We start from the raw sequence: 21,000 nt of genomic DNA on the forward strand, positions 1-21,000 counted from the left end.
TATTTAAAATTTGCATATTTACACCGTATATTTTTCTTGTGCTTCTCCTACTTGTATATTTGATACAAAAAGGAATGATACATTCATCTTTTTTCCTACTGTAAACAATATTGATAAATACTGGGTGGATGCATAATCATCTTTAATATTTTAGGAAGCAGAAAATTCTGTTTTATAATGAATATGATACAGTGGGATGCCTTAACTATTTTGTATGTTTATTTTCCATCTGACATGAAAATGAATGGTAGATGTTGTGTTTGCTTATCTTCTCCTTCCTCTTTACCCCTTCAGTTCTCCTCAATAGCTGACATCCTATTTCTTCTTTCACTGGAAATTGTACCCACAGCCACAAAGGAGAAGCCTAATTTTATGTGGCAGCATGGTTTAAAGGAACTTCTACTCAGAAAGCTGTGATTGATCCATATACTGGTGGGCTGCCATCTATGGGGTAGCACAGAGTTGGACACAACTGAAGTGACTTAGCAGCAGCAGCAGCAGCATAGGATCAGGTCATTAGGTTGGGTTTATAAAATTTTGGTTTGGTTTGGTTTTCAGCTCAGAAGTACAGAACTTTTCATGCATGTTTGCATGCAAAATTTTTAATGGAGGACATACTGCATGAGAGGCATTGTATTAAAGCACCATCCTGATGGAGCTTACTGTCAAGTCTTATATGTAGAGAATTCAATAGGCTATTTTTCTAAGATAAGGGGAAGAATAAGGTACTGTGAGAGCATATCAATGAAGCAGACAGTCTGTGGAGTCAGAACAGACTTCCCAGAGAAAGTAATTCTGTTTAAAGAGTGGTGGTTAGCCACAGGGGAAGCAAAGATGACGTGAGAGCCTGATCAGTCCAAGAGATGAAAATCATTTAATAACAGCTGAAATATTTCAAAATCTGATGTCATTTCTATAAATTCTTTGTATAATGCATTTCAACTTTCTTCTTTTTTTTTTCCTTTAACATTTATCGAGCACTTTTTATGTGTGCAGTGAGCTCTGGTACTGAACGAAACAAGGACCCTTGTTTTGTTTGCTCAAGGAGCTTACCATCTAATGAAGGGGAACATAAACAGAAGGAAGAAATTATATTCTGAAATAATAAATCACGTGATATTTCAGGAGTTGACAGAATAAACTCAATTCTCTAAGGAAATGTCATCTGAAATTATTAAAGTCAAGCCTCAGCTCTTCAAGGCCAGCGTGTTGTGCCGAGGGGCCATGGGAGAGATGGGTGAGAGCATTTGCCTGGCGCAGGACAGCCTCTCCAATGGGTATCACTCTGGGAAAGGAGAGGACGTGGAAAAGGTGAAGGAGCCGTAAAGTGGGGTCTAACTTGCTACCCGGAGAGTTGTCCGCCTCCATTTTTCATATACTTCAAGACCAGAAATGGTAAAATGCCTCCCTTAACTTGTTAGTTGTTTGAAATTAATTTATTATTTTCTTAATATACTCCGTGAAGTTTTTTCCTAACTTTGGTGCTTGGTCTTGAGAGCAGTTACATGGATCTCAACCAGTTTTGTCTTTGATTTTCATGAAATGGAATGAAATAGAAGGAAAAACAGCAAAGTGTACCACGTCAAGATATAAATCGTTTTATGAGATGTGTTTGTGTGTGTGTGTCCATAGTAGGTTGGGATAAGCTGGGTCACACATTTTCCTCCTCTTTGGTGAAACTTGTGTGACTGCAAGTAGAAATTTGACCTGCTAAGTTGCCCAGGTTACTGGTGAAGGGTTGCCTCGTAGACCACAGGGTCAGTGGGCAAGACTGAAATGCAGGGAGTCCGGACCCTCATTCTGACTCTGCCCCTACAGAACCATATACTTTGGACAAATTGCAGGCTTTCTGTGAACCTCATTGTTTTCAGTCTAAAAAGAGAAAGAGGCCTAGGTGAGCTCTTATGCTCCCTTCTAGCCAAGATTCTGGACTTGGTACTCTTTCTAAAGCACTCGGCTGTAAAAAGTGAATTGTCTTAAGGTAAATTAAGCATTTGCACAAACCTGTTATTAATTCAGAGAGGTGGTCCTAGCAGGAGAAACAAGAATGAAGCAAAAGATAATATATGGCTTATTTCCACGTGATCCTACTTTCTGCCAGTACGTGCCTGCTCCTCCCTCTAGAAAGTAAATGATCCACTGCATGTGGACACATCTTGAAATAATGAGCGAAAAGGCCTTCCCAGGTGGTGCTAGTGGTAAAGAACTTGCCTGCCAATGCAGGAGATGTAAGAGACATGGGTTCAATCCCAGGGTCAGGAAGATCCCCTGGAGGAGGACATGGCAACCCACTCCAGTATTCTTACCTAAAGAATCCCATGGACAGAGGAGCCTGGCAGGCTGTAGTCCATGGGATCGCACAGAGTCAACACGACTAAAGTGACTTAGTACACATGCAAAGAGCGTAAAAGCACTTGGCCTAATACCTGTTTAATAGAGCCTAAAAAAATGCTGAGTTGAAAAACTTGAGATTGCAACCCCTAGAACTAGGCAGTTATATGGGCTACTTGTCACAAAAGTGAGGAAGTTGTGAGTATGTGGAGAAACCAATACTGGAAAGTGAGGGGCCCCTCTGGACCCATTTTCTGTTTTCAGTTCTTGGATCTGCATATCTTATAAGTGTTCTCTTACTTCTTTATGAGATGCCAGGGTGACAAAAAGTATCTTCCACATAGCTTTCATCACTGTGTGCAGTAGGGGAACGTCAAGTACAGAAGAATGTTGTAGTCCATCACCTCTGGCACTTGAAGGTGGCTCAGAAAGAGACTCCAAGCATAAAATAAGAGTAACTGAACCCATCTATCCCATCATGTGTGGCTATTTAGGGTCCGTTTTCTTCTTGGAGCTCACCTGTTTTCTGAGATCATAATAGTTAAACTGAGCTAAGTGTAGCGAAAGAGTTTATGTTACAAACTCATTTAAAATAGTCAAATAGAGAGCTCTCTGCTTGCAGCAGTTTCTTAATGTCCTGGAGCACAGAACTCTGTGTCTGTTGGAAACACAGTCTTGCAAACAACCCCATTTGGGGCATTGTTAGGCAGGGCTGTTGACACATGAATACATTTCATATGATTATCATAAAATTGTGGTCTGGAAAATGAGCAGCCATGGTGCTGCATCTGAGACTCACATTTATAATAAGCTGTAATAGGGTAAACATTTTAAATGGATATAAGAACAGGCATTACTTGTGATCACAAATGTAAGTTGAAGTGCTTTTGAAGCCCAATTTAACAAAGCAAACAAATTTCCCAGCATTATTAACATAATTGTTCTCTGCTGGATTTTGATTTCTAAAAAGTTATTTAAGGAAAATAAAACAGGGTGGGTGGATGGAGGAGAGGGCAAAAAAAAAAAACAAACAAAACTAAGAACGAGTTACTTTTCCTTTTAATGTCAGATTAAAAATAAAAAATCCCAGAAGTTCACTCTGCCACTTTCCCTAATTTACCAAATTGCTGCCAACCTGTTTAACCCGGAGTTCATATTTCATGGTTAATTTGGGGTTAAATTCAGCTGTTTGCTCTGCAGTCAGCAGACTTTGGATTGGGGCTACATAGCATTCATCTGCTGGGGAAACTCCAGACTCTGCTGTGCGAGTGGTAAAACAGGGACTTACTATCCCCACCCCTACCCTTTCCTGAGGACAGAAGAGGACAAGACTGTGCATTGAACACCATAGTTGGGGGAGCATGACTATACTTTGGCACCAATTAGATGAATGGGATTCTGTTGTTCCTGAAACATTTGAAAAGCAAAAATGAAAGAGAAGTGGTAACACCTGAAGTGTGGTGGCAGGACAGTTAAAGCGGTGGTAATTTGGAGCTTCCAGGCACAGACAGGATCAGGAGGCCATCACCCTTCTTCCGTGGCAGCTGGCAGCTGGCACGCAAAGCACGCGATGGAGTGTCTTCAGCTTGTTACTTTCCAACATTCCAGTTATGAATTAAGCCCCCAGACAGGCATCCTTCCTATATTGTCATTTGGCCAGAGCAGACCCTCAAGTAGCAAGCGTGCTTCTGGCACAGTGAAACACCACAGTGGAAGCCACGGGCACTCAGGGTGGCAGGTATCCTGGCCTAAAAGTTGGCAACGGCCCAGGTTGGCACTGGTGGGAGGAGCATTGTCAGAAACTTGCTCAGTGATTTCTGTAGTCGCAGGGCTGAGCTGACTTAGAATTAGAGGGAGGCACACTACTGTGAGGACATCTTATAACATGATTTAAAAGCGTTCCTGCCAAGCATGCCACATACCTGATGTATTATTTTTATTAAGCACCAAGATTGTGCTAGGTACCTGTTAGAGGAAAAGTAAAAAGCCACCTACTTTATATCTTCATACTTAATTCCAGGTAATTTAGTGCTACAGCCCAGAGAATAATTTCCTTCCTAGCAGGCAACCGCAGCCACCTTATTCAGAATAGACTCTGGAGGCTTGAGTGGTGAACGTGCAAATACAAGTATGCATGCGTGGGGTAGGGGGAGGATTGTCTGTGTGATTTTGATTTTCGTCCTTTATTCCCACGAGGGGACATTGCCACTGTCCTCATCAGGACCAGATGAGAACAAAAACCTAAGGGAATGTGGGAGTCAAGGAGGGAGGAAACTAAATGAGAACTTGAATCTGGTTCCAAACGTAACCTTCAGGAGTTGTGAATGCTGATCTCCCCAAAATCAGGCAATCAGATCCTTCTAAATGTAGAAATCTTTACATAATCGTATTTTTGTGCATTTTACATACATGCATAATTCTTTGCAAAGATCCCACACCACCCCTCCAAGGTGGGAAAATAAAAGCAGATAAACCAGTTGCCATGACAGAAAAGACTGAAAATCACATGACAGAAATCATGTGAGCCTCCAATCACTGGAGCCTCCTAAAAATTTACCTCGAATTACCACTGAGAACCTTCTCTGTTGTATATTACTCAGCTGAAAAGCACTTTATCTTCATTTCACAGACCTGGCTTAGGACACTGAGAACTTCCTTTGTCTCCTTCTCCACGTCTTCCCCCACCACTTTAGAGATTTTCCTGGTAACTTGTTTCCAGGCCTCTTTTCTCAACACTACTATTAGCCAGCCCGTGGCACTGGAGGCTGGTGAATTTTTTGTCTGTTTGCTCATTTTTGTTTGTTTTTCTCACATGTAGCCTGTGTTTTTTTATCATATCTATTTTAGAAGATTATATTACAATAAACTTACTGTGACCTAAAGGAATCCACTGTCCCCTGTAGTTTATGGTGATTGCAAAGTATACTCCATTAGCTCTTTGGTTTAGGTGTTCAGTAATTTCTTGATTGGGAGTGAACAGCAATAAAATTTTCCCTTTCCTCCAGCATGTTGAATTTTCTAGATATTTCTAAGAGACAGTATAATGCAGAGCTCCAGATCTCAAAACAGCCCTGAGAGAATGAGCTAAACTTTCTGACCCTTGTTGTTCAGTCACCAAGTTGTGTCCGACTCTGTGACGCCACGGACTGCAGCCTGCCAGACTCCTCTGTCCATGGGATTTCCCAGGCAAGAATACTGGAGCCTGGGGTGGCCAGGTTGGAGATTGTACCTCTCAGCCCTTTGGGGTTTTATTTTTGAGGGCTAGGTTTGCCTCTGATGAGAGTACAGTTCGTTCCAGAAAAGACTGGGCTGTGTGTTGATTTCCTAGGAGGTGGGTGTTCGGATAGTTCAGACTGACTTGTGAAACTCAGATGCTGGTTCCAGAGCTCTGTCCCAAGAACACAAAACACAGGTGACCTTGAGCACGTGACTTCTTTTGGGAGTGGAGGTCTCAGGCTCAGGCCTCAACTTTGTGAGTACAGTTGTGCTGTTTGGTGTAACGTGAATTCAGAAACCACCCTACAGTTGGACGTTCCTTCTGATTCTAGCAGAGGCCTCTGGATGCTCTTCACGTCTGTGTATTTTGAGGCTGGGTGGACAGAGTATATCATCAGGATTCTGTTGTTGCTTCTCACAGTCTTCCCCACTTTCATTTCACATCATTCCAGAGTTTTCTTCTGCCAGCCAGACTTTTTTGTAGTCCCTTCTTCTTTCCCAGTAATTATTTGCTGGTTTCCTTATGGTTTGGAAAATGCATAGTGAGTGATTGAAGGGGAAAATGTGTAGTTCTCCACTGAAAATTAACTCTCCACCCCACCCCATGCCCATCCTGATTTTTTAAAAGGTTTACATTTACAAAAATTCAGATGAAATTTTCAACTTTTCTGAAACCAGCAGGACACACCTGACTTTAATAGTTGTCTTAGCTGAAATTACAGATGTTTTTCTTCTGTTTAACTTAGGAGAAAAAATTATCTGAGGCATTTCGTGTTCAACTTCCCCTATAGTGGTTTATTTTTGTCTTCTTCTGCCCATCTGTCTGCTAATAAAATGTAAAATAAAATATGCCTGTGTTGCTAAAAAAAAAATTCTGGACTGGGCCGCCATTTCCTTCTAATGTGCGTAAAGTGCTGACTGCAAAGTCAGGTATTCAAAAACTATTTGTTCTCTCCCTTTCCTTTCCTCATGAAGGAAAAAAATCTGTCAGTAATTTTAAAAGTAGATAACTCCGAATGAAAATAAATATCTTAGTTGCTATACTTCAGAAACTGCTGCTGCTTAGTCACTTTAGTCATGTCCATCTCTGTGCCACCCTGTGGGCTGCAGCCTGCCAGGCTCTTCTGTCCATGGGATTCTCTAGGCAAGAGTACTAGAGTGGGTTGCCACACCATCCTCCAGGGGATCTTCCTGACCCAGGGATTGAACCCGGGTCTCCTGCATTTCAGGCAGATTCTTTACCACTGAGCCACCAGGGAAGCCACAACTATACTCAAATAAAAATTAATTAAAAAAAAAAAATAGTATCTTGGGTAAGAGTGTTAAATTAGTCTTGAGTGCAAGTTACCAAAGTAATGAATTTGCTTTTTCTGCTGGTTTTATAACCTCAAAGCATGACTGTTCACACTCATAAAAATACATTAATTCATAGAGATAGTGCAGGATGCACTTTAGTACTTGGATATTTCAGAATAAGTGTTTTATTTGATGATCTCCAAGTTTGCTATTAACTCCAAAATACTGGATTTTATGAAAGATATTTATAGTATGTTTTAGGGGGGAAACAGATTTTTTTTTCTTTTTGAGGAAGGTGTTTAAGGACTGTGACAACTGATAAAGATAATTTATATTAACTGTTTTCAAACTCAACTTTTGAGTAGTTTCTGATATTTCCAGTACTTGGAGCTGATGAAGCAGATTTAAATAAATTCATTGTGAATGTCATTCAGAGAGTATATAGAGATACAAAATAGAACTCTAAGGTTCAGAGCAGTATATTGTCACTCTGTGTTTGTATAATGTTTGTCAGTAACTCCAGGATTTCTTTCTCAAAGAAGAAGAAATACATTTGTTGAGAAAGCATATATAAAAGCAGAATGCAGCGTGCGTGGCAAAGTTACAGTTACTGTGGTCGGAGAGTCTCAATGAGAGTCTGCCCTGACTTGAGGTACCAACTTGGAAGAATGGAATTCTGGAAAACTTCGTTTGCTCAGATGGGTCCCGTCACCACAGAGCATTATCACTAAACTAAGGAGTTCTTTGTCCCCGAGCTAAAGATTCACAGGCGTCATGGGTCTGTGGACTGCAGTGCCTATTAGTGATGCTAGAGCAAATCAGGCCATTTTAAAACAAGAGTTTATTCTGGAAGATAATCAAAAGGGAAGAATGTCAGCCTTTTCTTTTTTTTTTTTTTCCTCTCTCTCTAAGTGGTAAGCAGAACAGGAAGGAAATCTTTACTTATTATGGTACCGTTTTGATTTATTGCCACATGCTACATTAATCTAAGCTGGAGGACAGTTCTCATGAGGTCTCATAAAAAGGGCAGAGTTGAATAGTTGGGTTTAAAAATGGGTAAGAGGAAAGAGATAAAGTTATATGTAATCATCCTGCATTACTAAAGAATAAAAAATGACCATTATTGGGTCCAAATCATTAGCAAGTCCTTGGAAAGTAAATGGAGGACTCAATGAAGTAAATTGGATTTAGCATTGACACTTTAGTGATTTTCCTAGCTCAAACATAAGATTCAGTGTATTGTGAACTTTGTTAAGCATGGATATTTAATGACCATTAACATGATTTTAAGTTAGGTGTTTGTTATGCCAGTAGATGGACCATTAATCAAACTCAAATATACTTTATTCATTATTTCCACTGGCTGTGAGAAAGACATCTTAAAAAACAAGCACCTTCAGTTAAGTCTGTCGTCATACTTATAACTAGTAATAAAAAGTGTTAGACATGCATATTGCATTTTAGTCTCCTCACATTAATGATCCAGGCAGATCTTGGAGATATTGGTGTTTGGTTCCAGACCACTGAAATAATCACAATAAAGCAAGTCACATGAATTTTTTGGTTGCTTAATGTATATAAAAGTTATGTTGACTCTAAACTATAGTCTATTAAGTGTTCAGTAGGCTTCCCTGATAGCTCAGTTGGTAAAGAATCCCTCTGCAATGCGGGAGATGTGGGTTCGATCCCTAGATTGGGAAGATCCCCTGGAGAAGGGAAAGGCTACTCACTCCAGTATTCTGGCCTGGAGAATTCTGTGGGGTCACAAAGAGTCGGACACGACTGAGTGACTTTCACTGTCACTGAGTGTTCAGTAATAGCATTATGTCCAAAAACATATACATACCTTAATTTAAAAATACTTTGCTGAAAAATGCTAACCAGCATCTGACAAAACAGTGTTGCTACAAACCTTTAATTTGTTTAAAAAAAAAAAAAAAGTGCAGTATCTATGAAGTGAAATAAAGCAAAGTGCAGTAAACTGAGGTATGCCAGTAGCTTGTAAAGCTTTCCTTAGTTTTGTATCATTTTTACTATCCCAAGCATGCACTGAACCCATGATCTACTTATAAATTCTCATCATGCTTGGTACTAAACAGAGCGATATATTGTGCCATAGAGTGTGGCTCTCTGTTTAGTGAACCGTTACCATTACCTCACCTTACCTGGCAGAACTGCCAGTTCTGTGCACATGACCTTTTCCTTTGACTGGTCATGCCCATGGAAAGGTCTTCAGTCCAATAATGGCTTCTCATTTGATCGAGAAATCAGACAAAAGCTTTGCAGCTGTGAAGTACAGCCCATTTTAAAATTAACCTATTGTAAATTCTTAATGATTGAGAAATTCTGCAATTTGCTATGATTTGTGGTTCGTGCTCACGCAACCAGAATAGCAAACAGCAGAGATTGATGCAGGTCAACATGGCGGGCGTTTGGAAAGTGCAGAAAAAAGAAACTTGATAGACATCGTGATTGGTTCAAACCAGCATGTTATGTTCTCCTGCCCTTCATCTGTCACACATCACTTTGCCTCCCACCCACAGGCTCTCCCAAGTGGAATGTAATCCTTGGAAATGACTACTTAAATTACAGTTTATTACACAAGAAGTAAAATCTCTCTCAAGTACAGTCTACCTTTGCCTCCTGTGATACGTTTTCAACCTGGAGGCTAGATTCTGAGGGGAAAGGAAGTCACAGGTGTTTTACTCACAGAGGCCTAGAATTTGAATTTCGATACAACTTGTATCCTTATACAAGTTACTTAAATACTCTGGGCTTCGGTGTCTACATCTGAAACTTCATTAGATTCATGTTCAGATTGTAAAACCTAACCAGTTCAGTTGTTCAGTCATGTCCGACTCTTTGCGACCCCGTGAATTGCAGCGCGCCAAGCTTCCCTGTCCATCACTATTTCCCAGAGCTTGCTGAAACTCATGTCCATCGAGTCGGTGATGCCATCAAACCATCTCATTCTCTGTCTTCCGTTTCTCCTCCTGCCCTCAGTCTTTCCCAGCATCAGGGTCTTTTCCAGTGAGTCAGCTCTTTGGCCAATGTATTGGAGCTTCAACTTCAGCATCAGTTCTTCCAATGAAAATTCAGGACTGATTTCCTTTAGGATGGACTTGTTTGATCTCCTTGCAGTTCACGGGACTCTCAAGAGTCTTCTCCAGCACCATAGTTCAATAGCATCACTTCTTCGGCACTCAGATTTCTTTATGGTCCAACTCTCACATCCGTACATGACCATTGGAAAAACCATAGCTTTGACTATACAGACCTTTGTTGGTAAAATAATATCTCTGCTTTTTAATATGCTGTCTAAGTTGGTCATAGCTTTTCTTCCAGGGAGCAAGCGTCTTTTGATTTTATGGCTGCAATCACCATCTGCAGTGATTTTGGAGCCCAAGAAAATAAAGTCTGTCACTGTTTCCACTGTTTTCCCATCTATTTGCCATGAAGTGATGGGACAGGTTGCCATGATCTTCGTTTTTTGAATATTGAGTTTTAAGCCAGCTTTTTCGCTCTTCTCTTTTACTTTCATCAAGAGGCTCTTTAGTTCCTCTTTGCTTTCTGCCATAGGGGTGATATCATCTGCATATCTGAGCTTATTGATAATTCTCCCTGAAGTCTTGATTCCAGCTTGTGCTTCATCCAGTCCAGCATTTCACATGATGTTCTCTGCATATAAGTTAAATAAGCAGGGTGACAATATATAGCCTTGATATACTTCTTTCCCAATTTGGAACCAGTCCGTTGTTCCATGTCTGGTTCTAACTGTTGCTTCTTGACTTGCATACAGATTTCTCAGGAGGCAGGTCAGGTGGTCTGGTATTCCCATCTCTTGAAGAATTTTACACAGTTTGTTGTGATCCACACAGTCATAGAGCTTTAGTGTAGTCAATGAAGCAGAAGTAGATGTTTTTCTGGAACTCTCTTGCTTTTTCTGTGATCCAGCGGATGTTGGTAATTTGATCTCTGGTTCCTCTGCCTTTTCTGGATCCAGCTTGAACATCTGAAAGTTCTCAGTTCACATACTGTTGAAGCCTCATTTGGAGAATTTTGAGCGTTACTTTGCTACCATGTGAGATGAGTGCAATTGTGCGGTAGTTTGAGCATTCTTCGCCATTGCCTTTCTTTGGGATTGGGATGAAAACCTAACAGGGATGGAGTGAAAACCTTTAAGATTAGAATAAAACCTAATAGGGATGCAATGTTTCTCTGCTTCTTACTGACTGTGAGTCTCTAATCAAATTACTTAACTCCTCTCTGCCTCTGCTTCCCTATCTTTAAAAACAGGGGTGATACTTCCTAGAGTTGTTGTGAGGGTTAAATAAATGAATCCATGTAAAGCACTTGAAAGTACCCCACACCTAGTAAGTATACAGTAATTATTAACCATGGTGGTGGACAGATACTAAACAAATAATTACATAATGATAAACAAAATAGAGGAAAAGTTGTGGGATGCTCTAAGATAATTTATGAGAGCTAGAAAGATAAACAGCAGCTATGTCATTTAGTGCTCTGTAATGGGAAGCCCCTGATAAGGGGGTGACATAATTTGACTTACTTCTTTTTTTAATTGACCTTTTTTTCTACATTAAAAACAATCTCATGTTTACCATCTTTTATGAAACATAGTTTATTTTAGGAATTTTTCATGAAAAATTATGAAAGTTAAGCATGCATTATGTAGACAGTTCGGACAATACAGCAAAGCACAGAGAAGAAAATAAGTCATACCTAACTCCAGCATCTACTAACAATCACTAAGGCAATGGCACTCCACTCCAGTACTCTTGCTTGGAAAATCCCATGGATGGAGGAGCCTGGTAGGCTGTAGTCCATGGGGTCGCTAAGAGTCAGACACAACTGAGCGACTTCCCTTTCACTTTTCACTTTCATGCATTGGAGAAGGAAATGGCAACCCACTCCAGTGTTCTTGCTTGGAGAATCCCAGGGATGGGGGAGCCTGGTGGGCTTCCGTCTACGGGGTCACACAGAGTCGGACACGACTGAAGCGACTTAGCAGCAGCAGCAGCAACATGCTGTTTTATCTGCCCAGTTATTTTATATGAAGATTTATTGTATTTTGAATAGTAACTGTAACTAACTCTAATTTTATGAAGAGGTAGTAATCTGTAGTTTAGTGGTGATGTCATACCCTGGACTTGTCTGCAGTGGGATAAATAAGACTGAGTTCTAGCTGCTTTCTTTTTGTTGGCTACTTTGAATAGCCAATTGGCTACTATTCGCTGAACTCCAGATTGGAGGGCTTGAAGACCCTGCTATTCAAGAGAGAGAGACTTCCTGTTACTATGTTTCTAATTTAGCAAATGTGAGGTGTGTTATTTACCCAGTAGTTCTTCATTATAAAAGTACAAACACAAATTGATTTTAATGGAGGAACTTTTTTTTTTTAAGTGGTTAAGTGTAGCATATTTTTAGGAAGGGTACAAGAGTTTTATTTCCTCTGATAGATGGATGCACTTTCTAAAAGCAATATATCAAGGCCCTACTATAAGGTAGTAGTTCTAAAAGATTGTCTAATGATTCAGATTTAAGCTGATTGTCTTGTTCTGACATCACAAGGAAAACTTTTATAATTCCATTTCGATTTCTTTGTTGTTTTATTTTCTCTGCCTTCATTTATAAGTATTAGATACCAAAGTTGCATACATGGAAATAAGATCTCTGATTTCATCTCCTTGAAATATATTTTAAAAATTCACCTTCTGTTACACTACAGAGTTAGAGCTTGAGTAGAGTTTTAAGTGCAGAAAAGAAACAGTGGTCAACTTAGTTTAGCTCCAGATAGCATTTCACAAAAGATGGGGTGGAAACATCTAAGTATGAACATATATTCATATTCATATTATTCTCTCTAATGTGAATATCTCACAGTTACTCTTTTTCTCTCTCACACTCACTCCTCTTTCCCCCCTACCTCTCTTTTTCTCAGTAATTTTAAATTCTGACCAAAGCAAGGAATGTGTGTAAATACTTTTTTAGCATAGTCTGGACTACTGAAGAGTAAATTTTTTCTTATAAAATCCTGGTAGAGGATGACTTTAGAGCTGACCGATTCATGGCTGACTCTAGAGCTGAGGCAAAGAAAATAAAAGATGAGACTGGAGTGGTACTTGTGTTGCCAGGGACTAAACACTAAAACTACGTAAGTAAGTAAAAGTGGACAGCAGCCAACTCGACAGAGTTCCCAGTGGCCAAAACCGGAACAATTTGAGCAAGAAAATGAAGTGAAAATAGTTTATGATAAGCCAAAGAATAGAATAAATATCCATGAGCTCTTACTGATGCAAATAAATAAATGAGGGAGAAGAGCAAATCTTCTTTACAGAAGACATCCAGATAATAAATGTATAAGGAATGGAGAAAGTAGAAAATTCCGTTAGAATACCACAGTCATAATTGCCATAGGCATGATTCATGGATGAATGCTACAATTAATGAGTGAAACTTTTAAGAAGAAAAGGGATATTTGTATAGCCTCAAAGTCTCTCTCCTAGGAAATGTATTGATTTCTGTGATACTTTTAATAAATGTCCACATATTCTTAGATACCCTTCCTTCAAGCAAGTGGCTGAATTCCCTTATCTTTGTTCAGGGCTAGACACAGTGCCTCATAACTAATAGAGTATGCTAGCTTTACAGTAAAGAAACCTGGCTGGTACCTTCTTCACCAGGTGATCAGGGTTTACATCACCAGTAAGGAATCATGTTGTGACCCCATGGACTATGGCCCACCAGACTCCTCCATCCATGGAATTTTCCAGGCAAAGAATACTAGAGTGGGTTGCTATTTCCTACTCCAGGGGATCTTCCCAACCCAGGGATCGAACCTGCGTCTCTTGCATCTCCTGCGTTGGTGGGTGGATTTTTTTTTAGTATTGCACCTCTTGGGAAGCCCAAGATCTTATCTATCCCCTAGATATTATGTAATGAGAAGGGTATATCATCTCTCTGGCATTCTTTCCCAAAATGTATAACCTCAGTCTGATCATGAGAAAACATCAGAAAATCACAGACTGAGGAACATTTTACAAAATATCTAGCTAGCAGTCTTCAAGTGTGTCACGAAGGGTCTGAGAAGCTGTCGTAGGTCAGAAGAGACTAAGCAGACGTGACAGTACAATGCAGCTGCCTGGACTGGATCCTGGAGCAGATAAAGACATAAGTGGAAAAAATGATGAAGTCTGAATCAAGTTTAGCCGATTGTGTTGTATCATTGTTAACTTCTCAGAGTTGATAACTGTTCTGTGATATACAAAACATGAACATTAGAGGAAGCAGGGTGATGGGAATCCTGGAACTCTTGATACAATCTTTACAACTTTTCTGTAGATCTAAAATTATTTCAGAATTAAAAGTTAAAACCCAGCTTAATGGTGTCTTCTCAATCTAAGGATATTTGTTATTTTGTAGTGTCTCTAGAGCAATTAGTTCAGAGAAATCCCTCTCCCCTTTGTAGTCTCTCTAGAAAAGGAAGATGAGCTCTTGATAACAAAACAGCTCTCACAGAGCAGGGACAGTAAATTTTAAAGGCTTGCACTCCACCATTAGAGACAGAAACTCATCTGTCTGCTCTGTGCAGGTTGGTTCAGCCAACACTGATGGTTTGCCTTTTGTGACTTGGTACCATGGCCAGCATTTAGGTTACAAAAAGTATTCTATTAAAAAATAGAGGTGTAATTTACATGCAATACAATGCATAAATTTTGCTAAACAATTTGATGAGTTTTGAAAAAATATATTAATCTGTGTAACAACTACCCTAATGATGCTCTACAACATTTCCAACACACTTAAAATTTCCTACATGCTACTATTATGCTGTCAGTCCCCTTAACCACTTGGATCTGTACTCCAGTCCCCTTACCACTTGGATCTGTACTCCAGGCAACCATTATTCTTATTTATATCAGTTTAGATTTGTTTTGTCTGTTCTTGAAATTTGTATAAAGGAGTCACACAGTATATATTCCTTTGTGTCAGCTCTTTTTGCTCAGCATAATGTTTTTGAGATTAAACTATGTTGCATCTTTAAAAAAAGAAAAAAATACAGAGAAGAACAGCTGTGGTTCTGTCTTCTTCTGTCTTGGGCCCTTTGTTCCATTGACCTGCTAATCTCAAATCTTCAGAGGTACTAGATCTGGTTTCGTCTGACTATCTCTTAACACCAGATTATTGGTAGATTTAAATGGTATCAAAAGCGTGGTACTCAATAAGATGGACAAGAAGAAAGCAAAAAAAATATTTTCTTCAGTATAAAATACACTGTATTTTCTCCCCCCACCAAAAACCCCCAATAAATCTCATTAATCCAATGTAATTATGGGTACAGATGTAAAATCTTGATTTATAAATATTTTATTCTTATTACTTGCAGCCTCTCATTAACTCAAAACAGGGTAGCAGAGCTGATTATAAAAGGCCTAACCAGATCCTGTTTTAGTAAATAATAATGTATGATTGGCTGAGGATGATTATTGTCATAGTAACCAATTAGAATTTAGATACTAAAATTAAACTCCTTCCCTGTATGCCAGTCATTCTTCTGATCTGACCATTAGTGAAAACTGTCTTTGTACACATATGGGATGTATTGTGTTTATCAGTTAGATATATTTTATTACCTGACCAAATGAGTACAGTGTGTCTGTTTTGGGAATATTATTGGTGTGGTGAATGAACAGCAATGTACTTGTTTTTGAACATGGAAATACATTTAGGTTGGCATAGTGGCAGGTGCCTGCATTTTCTGGAAAGCCTTGTTTCCCAGAGTGTTAATGTGGACAGATACAAACAGATACTTAATAATACAGCCCAACCGCTATAGTCAGACTGAGCAACACATAATTTATAGCAAATCAGATGCTAGGAACACAAGAATGATAAGCTATGTGATAAAGATGTACTGTGATCAGCAGTGAGTAAAAGTACAGACTGCACATTGATAACAAGCCATTCTTGTAAATGTGTATGATATAATTTTCTTGACAAGTGCTTTCAAAGTATATCTTTTCATGTCATCTTGGTTTCTTTAGTGAATTTGCTTAGCTTGTTTTTCTTAAAGTTTACAAGTAATGTTTCATTTCCTGACTTTATATTCAATTAAGAATTCTACTGGTGGGCTACTGTGTGTCGGACACTTTCATTTGTTATTGCTCCAGTGTCCCGGTGCCTTAGAAGCTCCATTGCCCATTTAAGAAATTAGAAAAGGAAGAATCTGAAAGGTTTAGCAACCTACCTGTTAGAGCCTACTTCTGGTGTAATGTAAGTGGTTCCTGTACCCGAGTAAGTTGCCTAGGTTGGATAGAGATCATGTATCAAAAATAAAAGGAGGTAGATCCCTCGGAAGGGAGGGAGGGGAGTTGAGATTAGAATAATGAATATTTGAGGATGAATTTTCAAGTTTATTAAGTAGAACATCATTTTCTTGGGTAGGTCTGGTTCCAGTACACTGAAATGTGTTGGTCCTGTCAGACTTGTTGAAAATGCAAGTAGTCCAATCAGCTGTAATACTGAAGGAAGGGAAAAGGACTACAATTTGAAAGTTTTTATGAAAACATGCACTGCCTATTCTGTGAATTGACAGCATCTTTAAAAAATTTGCTTCTCTTTATATTCCTAGGTGGTAGTGAATACGTGGGTAGAAAAGGGAGAGCCTTTCAAATAATGCTAATGAAGTTAACTGATTGCAATCTTCCATATTGTGAGGAAAAGTTGTTAGCTGTGAAAGATGAGGACAGAATTAAAATATTACTATGACTGGCATTTGATTTGAAAACTGCAAAGATAAGCTTAGATTCCTATTTATGAAAACCATCCTCACAGCCCGATGAAGTATCTTTTAAAAGCCTCTACAGTTGCCATGGATACTTGTTAGCTTTGATAGAGTAAGTTGTAATCCATATTCAATCATCTGAGGTGAAGTAGCCAAAAAAATCCACCACCTAATATCAAAAGCAGCTTCATCTCTAAATTCCTACTGTTTTGGAGATGAAAAGGGTAAATAAACAGCCTAAAGATGAGCTTTTTGGTTAATTATCACTGCTTAAAAAGCAAAATATTTAGGATGCACATTGCCTGAATCAGATCCTAATGTCTCCTCTCTTGTGTGTAACTTTTTATCTTAACCAGTAAAGGGGATCTCTTAGGTTCTGACATAGGAATGTAGATGGCAGGACCTTTCTGAAAGTTTTTGGAACCTTTGCAGATACTCAGTTTCTGAAGCCAGAGGGACACAGACAGTATTGGAGGCACTGGTCCCTGTGGTAACATTTGCACCTGGCTCAGGAGTGGCTGGTTTCTGCATAGCTTCCTTTAACTGCTGTATATTGGCAGCCGTTTTCACTCCTATTTATAAGATGTCAGATTAATCGGCAAGTGTGCAGGGGAGTGAGTACCGCATCCTTGGGCTTGATTAGACGCTTCAGGTGACAAAGAGCTCCATGTGACGGGCCACCGAGGTGTTTTTGGCATCCCCTCATGCATCTGTCACATAATGGAGGCAAGAGCCTGTCAAATGACTTAAATATTTTCGTCAATTCTCTTTTAAAACAGGTGACAAAAGAGCTAAAACAGTATGACAACAAAATTATAGAATGCAAATTCGAGAACAACAGCTGGGTCTTTATGAGACAGAGAACAGATAAAAGTTTTCCTAATGCCTACAACACTGCCATGGGTGAGTATGACAGCCTCCCAGTGGATGGTACATGAAACCCCCCAAAAGAGGTAAGGTGTTAGAACGAACCTCTTTCACGGTTCAGCTCAGAGGGGAGAAGGTCATCCAGACTGAAGAGGGCTTGTGGCAGGTCTGTGCCTGTGACTCCAGTCCTCTTTAAACCTGTGGGCTCCTGCCAGGTGCTCAGGGGAGCAGTTTAAAGGGCAAGAAGGTGAGCTGTGGACAAGGTGAATTTGTTGAACAACAACCATAACAAAAACCACGGTAATTGCAGATCTGTTCAAAACGCTAAAAACCATCGTTTGCCAGATGGTAAAAGACAGAATTAGCAGGGGAGAATGTAATTTCCAGCTCCTAAAATAGCTTTACAAACAATGGAGAACAAAGTCAATGAAAAGCTTAAAAAAAAAAATGTAGAATTTGGTATGCTATCTTCAGGATGTGCTCTGGGTACAGTGTGATTGCTTTGGGAATTCAGAGTAGTAAGCTTGTTTCATGAGGAGCAGCATGCATTAATTATTTTTATAAGGTAAACTACTACTTCAGGCAACTCTGGATTGAGCTTTTAGTGGAATTGGAAAAAAACCAAACAAACCAAGATTAAAGGTTAATGGGATTGTGAACTTTAAGAGTGCTCAGTCAGTGAAGGTGCCGATGGTGGGATGATAAGCTTAAGAGATAATAAAGAAATTGACAGTTTGAGTTTTACAGCTTAAAAGTTACTTTTATACATTCAAAAGATTCTTGTTAGAACTATTTGTGTTCAGACAGGATGAGTTAATTTCAAAAAAGAGGAGTAATTAAGCCCATGTCTTTTTTTCTAAAACCGAGTAGGTAAATACAGTTTTGATCACATAAGAAAAGGTGTTTATTTAATAGTCATTTTGTTATAATACCTTACTTCAAACAAGCTACTAAAATAAAGGAAAATATGCTTTCCCAGCTACAACAGAGCCTTAGTGTGCTGTGTTACACACGTGCCAGCGTGCACGTCTCTCTGAGAGAGAGAAAGGTTGGAGGACACAGGGTGTGTTTTCTTTAGAAACTGTATTAACATGGACTGGAGTGGGATGCATTGCACGAGATCAATATGCAATACAAACTGTTTGGAAGGATCGAAAACTGTGGTGAAGACAGGCTTAAACCCAACTACTTAAACATTTTGTTCTAGAATTAATAGTGAAGAGTAACCACTAGAGGGACTTCCCTGGGGGTCCAGTGCTTCCAGTGCAGGGGACGTGGGATACATCCCTGGTCTGGGAACTAAGATCCCACAAGCCACATGGCTCTGCCGAGAAATGAAAAGCCACCAGCAATGCCCTCATTTCAGGGGTGGGGGAGAGAGGAGCAGTTTAATTCGCAGCAGGTCACCACGTCGGCAAGATGGAACGTTCTAGCCTGTTGGGATGGAAACCTCTCCTGTCTTCATCTCCCTGGGGCAAGTCAGCTCCCTTCATGAACCCTCACACGAGACACGTGTCTCCCTTTCTCCACAGCTGTGTGCAACAGTATCTCCAACCCTGTCACCAAGGAGATGCTCTTCGAGTTCATTGACAGATGTGCAGCAGCTTCTCAAGGACAGAAGCGAAAGCATCATCCAGACCCAGACACAGAGCTCATGCCTCCACCACCTCCCAAAAGACCTTTGACCTAAAGACCTGCCTCTGACTTCAGGACTGAGAGGAAAGATGAGTGAGAAAAAATGCTGTTGTCCTATTTTTTGCAACCAGAGAAATTAAAAAAAAAAAAAGAGTGTGGCTTGATGTTGATATACATTTGACTTAAAAAAAAAAAGTATTGTAGCCAGTCTGTAAATATTTGGTGTTTTTGTTTCCTCAGTGCTACAATACATCATGGACTTAAACATTTTATTTATATATGATAAATTCAGCCTTACCTTGTGGAATCTGAAGATTGAAATATCTCAAGGTTTAAATGAGATCAAAATCAATGAAAAAGAGGCCTTGTTTATATATGGATAACTTTTGCTTTAATTTATAAAGTTAGCAATCTGGAACTGTGAGTGCATAGAACATTGTCTTTTTTAGAAGTTATATTTCAACTATGATAGATTTTCCTTTTAAAACATTTAGGCAGTGGCATTAAACATTCTTGCTATTATTTATCATGGATTTCCTACATCTCTGAAATTCTGATATTCAAAACCAAATGACAAAGTTGTTAAATATTGTACTGTATTAAACAACTTGGTCTGGTTTATATCATTTTAAGTTGTTTTGGAACTGTAAAAGTAAAAAAGTGAAGCTCCATCTTGTGAATGTCATTCTTTCTAAAGGAAGTGTATCTAGTCTGTGGTTTGAACTACAGTATCAGACATACCCAGTCTGTCCACTCTGGCAGTGGTCTTGAGTCACTTCATAAAACGTGGAGATACACCGCCCAGTCCCTGTGTGGTGTTCTTCTGGGAGGCTTTTTTAATGCCAGGGCTACTTCTCCCCTACCTCGGTGGTATCGGCGCATTGTAAATTACATTAAAACACACAACTCACTGTGATGATGGGACTGATATCAGGTATATACACAATGTTGTATTAGTTCCTTTACACAAAACTGCAAAGGAAATGCCAGCTGACTCCTTTGATTAGAAGGTAACATCAGTGGAAGAGAATGCTGTCCCTGGAAAATGCTCTCCCACTGCTAGATAAATGCAGAGGCAAAGACTAGACATCTGTAGGAACTAAACATGAAGGAAGCCAAGACATTTATTTTCAAAGCCAGAATTTTCTCTCATCTTCTATTCTGGGAATGCTATTTCGGTTGTACATCTGAATTTTAACACATTTACTGATAGATAATGGATTTAAAGAGTGGCTAATTCGTCACGTGCCATTGTTGAGAAACTGTGTTCTGATTGGTTTGTCAAGGAACTCTTGAGAATTAGCTTACTGGAGGCCAATGTATTTATTTTTAGGGTACAGGTTTTAAGTATGTGTATTTAAAACAAATTTTCATTATCTGAATTTTATATATGTAAATGCATATATATGTGAGTATAGGCAGCAGTGTACATTCTTCTACTAAGACAGTGAGACATGAAAATCCAAACGAGTCACCTAGTAGATTGAGTATCTGATAGGATTTCTATATGAAACAGCACAGATTAACCAAAAGTGTATTTCTATTCATTTGAGTTTTAATGTTTTTAAACAAAGTTTTCTCCTGCAGTGCTTTTCTATATGAAATACTGGAGTCATGCTTGGGCTTCTCCCTTTATTGTTCCCAAGTTATGTAATGTGAATTTATTCAAAATGCCATTGTAGTGTTTGTTTCCTAGAGTACTTTTGTGTGTTTGAGTGCTACAGGGATAAAAACATCTGATTGCTGCTGCAACTGTTGAAAGGTGGAAATTGGTCAAGATTTCATGGTGTCTTGTACAAAATGGATCTGAAAAGCCTATGCAACTCCTGATAGTCTGACACCTGCTTCAC

At 39.3% G+C, this 21,000-nt stretch overlaps 1 protein-coding gene across 2 annotated transcripts in view; it reads left to right on the forward strand.

Moving 5' to 3' along the window:
* Positions 1–19,821, forward strand: part of RNGTT (RNA guanylyltransferase and 5'-phosphatase) — a 230,848-nt gene extending 211,027 nt beyond the window's left edge. For both annotated transcript variants that reach the window (XM_070796090.1, XM_070796092.1), the window contains 2 exons: positions 17,428–17,551; positions 19,048–19,821. In XM_070796090.1, the coding sequence (XP_070652191.1) occupies positions 17,428–17,551; positions 19,048–19,205 (282 nt within the window). In that variant the 3' untranslated portion in view covers positions 19,206–19,821. The remainder of the gene's footprint in view (positions 1–17,427; positions 17,552–19,047) is intronic.
* The last annotated feature ends 1,179 nt before the right edge of the window (positions 19,822–21,000 follow it).

This window comes from Bos indicus, chromosome 9 (genome assembly GCF_029378745.1).
Source record: "Bos indicus isolate NIAB-ARS_2022 breed Sahiwal x Tharparkar chromosome 9, NIAB-ARS_B.indTharparkar_mat_pri_1.0, whole genome shotgun sequence".
Taxonomy (NCBI): Eukaryota; Metazoa; Chordata; class Mammalia; order Artiodactyla; family Bovidae; genus Bos; species Bos indicus.